Raw genomic sequence first — 11,682 nt, forward strand, 5'->3', positions numbered from 1 at the left:
ATGACTGAGGATAACTACTCCTTGACCACTGAATTTATCCTCCTAGGATTTGCAGATCATCCAGAGTTGAAGAGCCTCCTGTTTGTGGTGTTTCTCACTATCTATGTAATCACTATGGTGGGGAATCTGGGCCTGGTGATGTTGATTTTTATGGAGGGTCGTCTTCACACACCAATGTACGTCTTTCTGGGCAACTTGGCTTTGATGGATTCCTGTTGTTCCTGTGCCATTACCCCCAGAATGTTAGAGAACTTCTTTTCTAAGGACAAAACAATTTCCCTCTATGAATGCATGGCACAATTTTATTTTCTCTGCCTTGCTGAAACTACAGACTGTTTTCTCCTGGCAGCAATGGCCTATGATCGCTATGTGGCCATATGCAGCCCACTGCAGTACCACACCATGATGTCAAAGAAAGTGTGCATTCAGATGATCACAGGGGCCTACATAGCTGGAAACCTGCATCCCATGATTCATGTAGGGTTTCTCTTTAGGTTAACTTTCTGTGGGTCAAATCAAATTAATCACTTTTTTTGTGATGTTTTTCCGTTATACAAGCTTTCCTGTGTTGACCCTTATATCAATGAATTGATGCTATTTATCTTTGCAGGTGCAATTCAAGTCTTCTCTATTATAATAGTCCTAATCTCCTATCTCTGCATCCTTTTTATGATTTTCAAAATGAAATCCAAAGAGGGAAGAGGCAAAGCCTTATCTACTTGTGCATCCCACTTTCTCTCTGTCTCAATATTCTATGGTTCTCTTCTCTTTGTGTACATTCGACCACATTCAGTTAAAGAAGAGGATAAAGATATACCTGGTGCTGTTTTTTATACTCTAGTGATCCCTTTATTAAACCCTTTTATTTATAGTCTAAGAAATAAAGAAGTAATAAATGCTATGAAAAAGGTTATAAAGAAAATTTTATAAAATTTTAAAGGAAGAATCATCCCCTGTGGAAAATTAATTTAAATTTGAAAAAAATGATTTTCAAAATCATGGAATATTGAGAAAGTAAAAAAGTACCACTTTGTTCATAAAATATTCAATTACTAATACAAGTAAGTATAGGAGTCAAATAAATAAGTTCTGCAAGGAGAGATTCTGCTACACTGTATTCCAAAATCTTAGCTACTAGCTCCCTTTAAGAATGAATTAAATAATTATTCTTGAGGTCACAAAAAGATTAGCTAAACTATTAACTAATTCCTTCAAAGAGTAATAAGTTATAATTTTCAACAAATACAACAAATATTAGGAATACAAGTGAGTATATGTAAAGATCACCTCCATTTAATATTGTTGACAAATTTCTGGAATTCCAAAGCATAATCTTATAAAGTCTGGCACATTCTATGTTGTCAAGAATTTATCCCTTCTTAAACTACAACATCTGTCAGATGTACACTGTATGTATTTGATTCCCAATTTTCTTTGAGTCTTTTTCATGAGACTATATTTGAATATTAATTCACATGGAATATCTATTCTGAAAAAGAAGAATATTTTCATCCTTGTGGCACCTGGGTGGCTGTCAGTTAAGCCTCTGCCTTTGGCCTGGGTCATAATTTCAGGGTCCTGGGATCCCCCCTTTCTCTGCCAGCTGCTCTGCCTACTTGTAATCTCTCTCTGTCAGATAAATAAATAAAATCTTTTTTAAAAAAAAAGAATATTTTCACCCCTAAAAGGGGAAATTTTGTTATTTACTTTTTTGCCACAATTAAAATTATTAAAGACAAGAAAATAATACTAGTAAAGATTTATAATAAAAAAGACTTTTTATCTTTAGCGTTAGTCAATTCTACTCTCATATTTTCTGAAAGAGTGTATCTGTATATTTTTGATGTATCCATCTGTAAAAGAAATAGATGGTATTCATACCAAAATCCACATAGATTTGGATATTTTCATATATTTTGATTAGGTGTCCATCAAAAATGAAGTGCAATTTTGAATACTTTAATCTTAATGAAGGTGTTTTTCTCTTTGATATTACTTATCATGTTTGTTACTAGGAATTCCACCCACCTGTATTTATTCCAATGTAAATTACTGATAAATTAATAGCATTAACAAAAAGTTGGAGATACTGTAAGCACAAACAAGGCACAAAATAATAAAATTTCTAAATCTCTAAACATAAATATTTATTGATCACTTATATATACAAATATGAATAAGAATAATTTACTGAAAACATGTTATCTGCTAGACACAAAGCTACACCTTAAATAGATATTACCTACCAACTGGTTAGATATAATTTTTCATGAATTTTCTCAATAAAAATCCTCATACTTTGAAACATTGAGTGACTTGCTCAAATTCAACCAGGTGATTCAGATTGAGCTCAAATTTGTATCAATGTTGCTTGGAAGTTTAGGAAATGGAGAGCCTTGTCACGTGGGATATTTAGTCCTTATGCAGGATCAGAAGTAAGGTGTCCCTTAAAAATGATTTTTAGTAAATGATGTTTGGAGGAAAAAAGGAATGAGTATGACCACAATGTTTATGGAAATAAGTGTGACAGTGGGAACTGGGATGAAGGAGGTGAACCATGGACAGGGTCACAGAGCTGACAAAACTATCCTTAACAGGTGTGGAATATGGGAAATAAGGATGGAAGGGAATCAGTTTACTGAGAATCATAAATGCCACACTAAGGAATCTGAATTTATCTCAGAGGCATCAGATACTGAATTCTTCCTAAAACCAGGTAGTATTATTGTATTTTTCAGAAAACTAATCTGTCAATTGATTGGAAGGAGGCTAGAAACAATGAGGCTAACTGCCAGAATTCATATATTAAATGATGAGAGCTGACACTGGAGGATGAAAGGGGAGAAGGGCACAGATATAAGCACATTTTTTTAAAGAAAAAGTAGTAAACTGTGACTACCCAATAATAAAATGAAGGCCTGTCTTCTTCCTGTGAGTACCAACCTGGTTGTGACTGATTTCCTACCACTAATACTCGAAAAGGTACCTGACACATTTGGTCATTCATTAGCCATTTCCATTAATATATTTTAATATAATCATTTAATTTAATGTATGACATGTCTATTATTTTTATTTTTAAAGAAGTCAGTGAATATTTTTAATTTCTTGGTTTTAATTTCTAATATTGTAAATACTTTTAGCTGTAACCCACAAACACAAAGCTCTACAGGGTCTTAAACACATTTTTTAAAAGTGTAAAGGAATCCAGATACCTGAGTTCAAATAATGTGTTCCTTTGTATCCACTGTCTATTTTAGGAGATACTTTGGGTTGTCCGATTCACATGCATTGGTCCCCTTCCCTTTTCAAAGGGTACCACAAATTCTGTTTTTGTATTTCTGTGCCACCTGCTTCCAACCCTTACCAACACTGAAGCCTAGAGGTCTGTTAAGGGAAGAGTCGGTGGCTTACTTGGGCCCAGTGAGTCAAAAGAGGTAATTTTGTGAAAGTTTCTGGGTTATATGTTTCTTTTATTTTAAAAGAGATTCACCAGAAAAGGTCAGCTTTCTTCCTCTGAATGCCATGTTTTGTGGATATGAAATCTGGCACAGTCTACAACCATTTGCCACCAAAAGAGAAGCCAGCCTGGAGATGAAGTCAACACACTAATGAGGTCATAACTGAGGGAATCACAGAGAAGCAGACCCAGGGTCTCTGGAATTAACCATCCCTTCTCATTTCAAAAATACAGTAGATCTTCTTACCATTAAACTTGTTTGGAAGTAATGCTTTTATTACAATTGAATAAATATTAGCAGATACATTCATGTCTCTTGCCTCATGTCATTTTTGCTTTATTTTAAATTAATTCACCCACACCCTTTTAACTTGCAAATAACTTTCATCAATATCCATTTAACTACTTAACATATCTGTCGAGTTTTTTACTTTTATTTCTATATTTTAATTTTCTACAAGCCCACTGAAAAAATGTGAGACAAAAGGGGTTTCATAATTTGTCCACAGAAGTATTAAGGTGAGTTCAGGGATCAAATATAGAGATCAATTCCAAAATCCATGTTCTTAACCACTAAGTCATGTTATACAGAACATAAAGAAGTGAAAGTAGCAGGAGAGGAAAACTTACAAGAAACTAATGTGTAAGATGGGCAGAGAAATAGGGCAGAGGATCCAGAAAAATGTGAATCAATGACATTTTCCTCTAGATTTATTCTTAAAAATTTCAAACCTACAGAAAAGTTGAATGTCCATGAATTTTTTAAAATCAAGATGATTAATTGTTAACCTTACACCACATTTGCCCAATATCACATTTGCAAATGTGTATATATACATATTTAATACATGAATTTATATCTATATGTACATATATAAGATTATGACAGTTTATCCATAAATTTCTCAACATAAATCTCAAAAGAAAAAAGACAATTCCTACATTGCCAAATCATTTTTTTTAAGGATTTTGTTTATTTATGTGAGAGAGTGAAAGAGAGAGAGAGAGAGAGGGATCATGAGTGGAAGGAGTAGAAGCAGAAGCCCTAGGTGCTTGGGGTTTGATTTCAGGACTCCAGAGGATGATGACCTGAGATGAAGGCAGACACTTAACTGACTCAGCCATCCAGGCATCCCATCATGTCATTATTATCCCCAATAAATTTATCATCATCTAATATGGTGTTCATATTAAATTAAAATTATTCCCAATTTTCCCAAAATTGTCCTTTCTAGCAATTTATTTTTTCATCAAGAATTCAATTAAGGGCCATTATTTGCTTTATTATCATTCTGTAATCTCCTGTAATGTAGAATAAATTTCTTGCTTTTTATTTCCTTTATGACATTTAAAAATTTTTAAATATTTGTGTCAGACATCATTTAAAGTATCCCACCATCTCTATTTTTGTACTGTTTTCTTCTCCCATCATGAGGCCTATCACATTAACTTGTCTTGTTAACTGATGCTGTTCACTGATTACTTCATTAAGGTGGTCCCCTCAACTCTATGATAAAGGTAACTTATATCCTTGCTATTAAAATCAATCTTTAGGGTGATATATTAAGGTCATGTGAATTTCTTCATGTGAAGATTCATGTGAATTTCTATTGTTCATAATTGTCTATTGTTCACAAATTCATGTGAATTTCTATTGTTATCTAATAATTTTTCATCAACAGTTTTAGCATCTGATGACTTTAATTTTTTGAATCAATTATTATCATTGGAAGCAGAAGACTGATGATTGTTTATCCCCAAGTGTTCTCTGGATTCATTCTGAGAAAAAAAACTTTACCTCAAAGATTTTAATACATTTTTTAAAGGTCTTCAAACAATTTTGATTTATAGAAAATAATAAAGATAGTATAGAGAATTCCCTTATATGACACATCCATTTTCTCATGTCATTAATATCCTGCATTAGTATGGCGCTTTTGTTATAATTAATGAACCAAAATTGATACATGATGATGAAGTGAAATTCATACCTGATGCAGATTTCCATAGTTTAATCTATTGTCCTTGAATCCAGAATCCCATTCAGCATGTCACTTTATATGTAGTCATCATGTCCCTTAAGTCGTCAGGTGTCTGTGATAGTTTTTCAGACAATCCTTGTTTTTGATGTCCTTGGTAAGGTTTGAGAAGTACTAATCAGGCATTTTGTAGAATGTCCGTGAACTGGGATTCTTCTGACGTTTTTCTCATGATTAGACTGGAGGGAGAGCTTTTTAGGAGAAAAGCCACAGAGGTAAATCACCATTTTCTTTACATCCTACTGGTGGCAAATACTGTCCTCATCACTTGTAACTCTTTTGATGTTGAACTTGACCACCTGGTTGAGGTAGAGTTTGCCAGGTTTCTCCATGGTGGAACTGCTCTTTCTCCACTTTCTTTTACTGTGTTGGATAAGGAAGAAGTCACTATCCACAGCTTACACTTACAGAAAAGAGAGAAATGGATCACCTCCATGGGGCAAAGTATCTATATAATCTGGAATTCTTCTGCATGGAAGATGTGTCTATTCACCTCACTTATTTATACATTCAATCCTCTATTTACATGAGTATAGAATCATGGATATTTATTTTATACTTCGATAAAATTAAATACTACTCCATTAACTCTGGTGCTCAAATCATTCTAGCTTTGGCCACAGAGAGCTGTTTCCATGGGTTCCTGTGTCCCTTTGGCATACATCCATCGCTGTGTATGCAGGGGAAGTTTTGTGTTTGTTTGTTCTTTAGCTTTGATTTTTTTCTTCCTCCCTCCCTCTCTCCCTCTCTCTCTTTTTTTCCTTTCTTTCTCTCTTTCCTCTTTCTTTCTTTCTTTCTTTCTTTCTTTCTTTCTTTCTTTCTTTCTTTCTTTCTTTCCTTTCTCTTCTTCCTTCCTTCCTTCCTTCCTTCCTTCTTCTTTTTTTAATTTTCTGGCATTACAAGATGTTTCAGGCTCATCCTGCATATTTTTTTTCCACCCTACCCTACCCTATCCTATTCACCACATCAGCTATTTTTCCAAGTAGACTTAATTCCTTTGATTGGAAAATGGTATTAAGAACCAAAATCTGGGGGGCACCTGGGTGGCTTAGTGGGTTAAGCCACTGTCTTCGGCTCAGGACATGATCTCAGGGCGCTGGGATTGAGTCCCGCATCGGGCTCTCCGCTCAGCAGGGAGCCTGCTTCCCTCTCTCTCTCTCTCTCTGCCTGCCTCTCTACCTACTTGTGATCTTTCTCTGTCAAATAAATAAATAAAATCTTTAAAAAAAAAAAAAAAGAACCCAAATCTGGACCATAGGTAAGATAACTGTTTCTTTTTTTCTTTTCTTTTTTTTTTTGTATTACTTCTTTTTTTTTTTAATTTTCAGCATAACAGTATTCATTATTTTTTCACCATACACAGTGTTCCATGCAATCGTGCCCTCTATAATACCCACCACCTGGTACCCCAACCTCCCACCCCCCGCCACTTCAAACCCCTCAGATTGTTTTTCAGAGTCCATAGTCTCTAATGATTCACCTCCCCTTCCAATTTCCCCCAACTCCCTTCTCCTCTCTATCTCCCCATATTCTCCATGCTATTTGTTATGCTCCACAAATAAGTGAACCATATGATAATTGACTCTCTCTGCTTGACTTATTTCACTCAGCATAATCTCTTCCAGTTCAGTCCCTTTTGCTACAAAAGTTGGGTATTCATTCTTTCCGATGGAGGCATAATACTCCGTAGTGTATATGGACCACATCTTCCTTATCCATGCGTTCATTGAAGGGCATCTTGGTTCTTTCCACAGTTTGGCAACCGTGGCCATTGCTGCTATCAACATTGGAGTACAGATGACCTTTCTTTTCACTATATCTGTATCTTTGGGGTAAATACCCAGGAGTGCAATTGCAGGGTCATAGGGAAGCTCTATTTTTAATTTCTTGAGGAATCTCCACACTGTTCTCCAAAGAGGCTGCACCAACTTGCATTCCCACCAACAGTGGAAGAGGGTTCCCCTTTCTCCACATCCCCTCCAACACATGGTGTTTCCTGTGTTGTTAATTTTGGCCATTCTAACTGGTGTAAGGTGATATCCATTCTGAGTTTATCTTTGTGTATGGTGTAAGAGAATGGCCGAGTTTTATTCTTCTACATATAGCTGTACAGTTTTCCCTGCACCATTTATTGAAGAGACTGTCTTTTTTCCACTGTATATTTTTTCCTGTTTTGTCGAAGATTAATTGACCATAGAGTTGAGGGTCCATATCTGGGCTCTACAGAACATTCATGAAAGAAATTGAAGAAGACACAAAAATATGGAAGACCATTCCACGCTCTTTGATAGGAAGAATAAACATTGTTAAAATGTCTATACTGCCTAGAGCAATCTATACTTTTAATGCCATTCTGATCAAAATTCCACTGGTATTTTTCAATGAGCTGGAGCAAATAATCCAAAAAATTTGTATGGAATCAGAAGACACCCCGAATCACTAAGGAAATATTGAAAAACAAAAATGAAACTGTGGGCATCACGTTACCTGATTTCAAGCTTTATTACAAAGCTGTGATCACCAAGACAGCATGGTATTGGCATAAAAACAGACACATAGACCAGTGGAAGATAACTGTTTCTTCAATGTCTTTTCTTCTGGGTCCTGTCAGCTGGCAGAGTGAAGGTATGTGTGTGTGCTCCTATCATTCCATATTCTTGCCAACAACTGGTATCTTTTAAAATTTTTTAGATTTCTTTTATATTATGCCATTATTGTTTTAATTTGTAATTCCCTATAGCAAATAATGTGGAACAGATTTTCATATGCTTATTTACCATCTGTATTTCTTCTTTGGTAAAATGCTTGCTCAGGCCTTTTGTACAATTTTTATTGGGTTGTTTCTGTGCTTCCTGTTCATTGTTTATCAACAAACAACAAACAACTTGGATCTTCTTATACAAGTCTTCTATCAGAAATGTGTTTTTCCTGGTACTCCCAAAAGCCCGTGCTGATGCACTTACTGTTGGCTTTATTTCTCTGTGGGTCTGTGCATTTCTTCTCATTCTTTTTCTCCTTCATCATTTGGATTGCATACTCTCTGTTGATATAACTTCAAATTCACCAATCTTCCTGCTATCAGTTTAAATCTAGAGTTGAGCTTCCACAGTGACTTTTAAGATTTCAGTTGTACTTTTCAATTACAGAAATTCCACTTCATTGTTTCTTTATAGTTTCTCTACATTGATAGTCTATTTTACATAACATTACATTCATACCTTCCTTTCTTTTATTTAATCCTGGTTTCCTTTAGTTCTATGAACACATTTATCATGATTATTTTTAAGGTTTTTTTTTTTCCTGTTAAATCCAATATATTATTACTTTAACAGGCAGTTTGTGTTCTCTGCTAACTTTGTGGTGTATAGGTAACACTTTTTCCCTATCTCACGACTTTGTTGTTGTTGAGAATTTGGCATTTCAGATAATACATTATAGAACTCTGGATACTCATTCATCCTTGGATCTTGTTATATCTCTGTTTATTTGTTTAGGAATTGGGTGGATATTTTGTGTGTGTGTATGTGTGTGTGTGAGAGAGAGAGAAGAGAGAAAGAGATAGAAAGATAGAGAGAAGTCCATTTCTCTGCAGTGTAGAGACTCTGATGTTGTTCTTCAGAGGAAGCAGTGCGCACACAGTCACTTTGGATGACCATGGTTTTATCATACGTCCTCTTCTATCCTTCTTTGACCACAACCAGCTGTTACGACCCATTAACTCCTAGCAATAGCATGAGCACTCTATTACTCTCTCTCAAATGCCTTGGGGAATAAGTTATTCTACTTTCATAAGCAATTTAATTTGGGCCCCTTTGAAGCATGGTTTGTGAGGATAATGTTTGAGGGTCTTTCTAACTTGAAGCAAGTTCCTCCCTATTTTCTCCTGCATTTTTTCCAGGAAAACCAGCAGGTTGTTTCACCAATGGTTCCACCAATATCCTCCTAATCATCTTTTGCCAATACAGTCACCTTTGAGGGACACTTTGGCGGTTGCTATACATGATTAATGAATCATTGAACACTACAACAATAACTTATGATGTACTACATGCTGGCTAACAGAACATAATAAAAAAGGTAAAAAAAAAAAAAAGAAATGAATCTTTTCCTAAAAGGATATAAAAATATTTATTCACATTATTTAGTAAGATTAAGAACCATAAAATTAAGACTTTCAAACATGTTTCTTAAATTACCATAAAATTCATACTTAGAAAAATCTAAAAATTATGTTTTAACTTTGGGGGTTGCTATCAAAGGTTAGGTGAAAAAAGATTAACAAAACTTGATTTGAAACTGATTTTCTACTATTAGTTTTAATAAAAAATAGTCAAATATCAGCAAATTCATATGGTTCTACCTGATTAGAAGCAAGAGGCTGCTGGAAAACTAATTTTCACATCAAACGAAACAACCCAGCCCATATGTTGTAACAAATAGTCTTCGCAAGAGAGGATGACTTCAGCTATTTTGAAATGTGCTTGAAATACCAACCACAGGGGCGCCTGGGTGGCTCAGTGGGTTAAGCCTCTGCCTTAGGCTCAGGTCATGATCTCAGGGTCCTGGGATCAAGTCATGCATCAGGCTCTCTGCTCAGCAGGGAGCCTGCTTCCCCCTCTCTCTGCCTGCCTCTCTACTTACTTGTGATCTCTGTATGTCAAATAAATAAATAAATAATCTTAAAAAAAAAAGAAAAGAAATACCAACCACAACATATATTCAACACCAGGGCTTATGGTGCCAGCATTCCATGCTTCAGGATGCTACCAGTGAGGCTGTAACTCACAAGGTCCAATAGTACCTGACTTCCACAGTGCATATTAAAAGCTGATGTTGGACTGACATTCACAGACAGCTTTGGGCTGACAAGAGGCAGGGACATTGTCCTAAATAAATAACTTCCTAATACAACAATGCCATGTTAGTCAATAATTTTAAAACCCATGTTCAAATGCTTTGCATCTTTGTTTAGGTGTTCTGCCTTCTACGGAAGGTGATGAAAGGCATGATACTTGAAGAGTGAGGAAGAGGTAGAAAAGTGAGTAAGCAGCAACTGCATAGGCAATAATCAGCTGCAGAGTAGTACTGGCTCTACTGTAAGTCAGAAGCAGACTTGATTATTTCTGTGCTATAGAACACAAATACCCACAGCCTTTATATGACTTTTTAAAAATCTAGCCACATTAAACAGGACACACAGGGTGACAAAAATATGCTGAAAACATGTTTTTAAAACTCTGAAACATAATGGTTGAAGAGGCTCTTATTTCCTAATGGGGCAAGGAGTTCCCATATTTTTTGGAATGTAAAACAGAGACTCCAGAAACAAGACATTTTTTGAAGAACCACAGATATACTTGTTCAGAATCCTGTACTTCTTTATCCTAAAATATTGACATTTAAATCAACTCAAACGTGACACACAATTGAGTTTCTTTTCATTTTTTTATTTTATTTTAAAAAGGACAGATTTAGGATATTATAATAAGTTACTAAGTTACATTTTTAAAAACCTGTCAAATCTACAGTAATGGAATAAATAAATAATATTTTTTAAAAGTTCAATGTTTATAGACATATTTATTAAAAATGACTGAATTAGAAAATGTTAAATAATGTTGATACACACCAGGAAAGGATTTAGATAAGGAAGGTACTTTATTTTACCACAAGAAATAAAAACTTTAGTTGTAAATCAATGAGCACCCAAAGCTTTAGGTCTTTTGGTAGGTTTTCTAAGCTCCAGTGGGTCATTATGGAGGAAACTTCTTCATGGTACTGAGCTAGAATAAATAAGATAGGAGTTGGAAAATTTTGCTCTGTGACCCAAAGTAGTTTTGGAAAGAAAGTACTCTTAATGAGCCTGATGTGTGAGGAGGCAGGGAGCAAAAGTCCAAAATGGTTTGGTTGTACTGAAAATCCTACTGATGTTAAGGAAAGCTAAGAAACAAAAAGACAAAAAACAGAAAAGGTGAAGTAAAATAAGGTTAATCCTCTTCTTTGGCTGAATTGGAATTCTTATAGTTTACAAAGTTAAAATTTCAAGTAAACACTGTATTTTTCGCTTCCATTCTTGTAGACAGACACAGTTTGATTAGACAGCTGTCATACTTCACCTTGAATAAAGCTGTATGCACATCTTTGGGGAAAAGGATCTTAGATAAGCTTCTTATTTTATATCAC

General features: G+C 35.0%; 1 protein-coding gene across 1 annotated transcript; it reads left to right on the top strand.

The window, feature by feature from the left end:
* Nucleotides 1-930, top strand: LOC101678226 (olfactory receptor 5K3-like). Its single transcript, XM_004772994.2, has one exon. It carries the CDS (start codon nt 1-3, stop codon nt 928-930), a length of 930 nt encoding a protein of 309 aa, XP_004773051.2.
* Nucleotides 931-11,682: the final 10,752 nt, after the last annotated feature.

This window comes from Mustela putorius, unplaced genomic scaffold (genome assembly GCF_011764305.1).
Source record: "Mustela putorius furo isolate JIRA1106 unplaced genomic scaffold, ASM1176430v1.1 tig00003834_pilon_pilon_pilon, whole genome shotgun sequence".
NCBI lineage: Eukaryota > Metazoa > Chordata > Mammalia > Carnivora > Mustelidae > Mustela > Mustela putorius.

Excerpts from the sequence above, each read along its gene's own strand:
- LOC101678226 (XM_004772994.2), top strand. The coding sequence starts at position 1 with ATGACTGAGGATAACTACTCCTTGACCACTGAATTTATCCTCCTAGGA.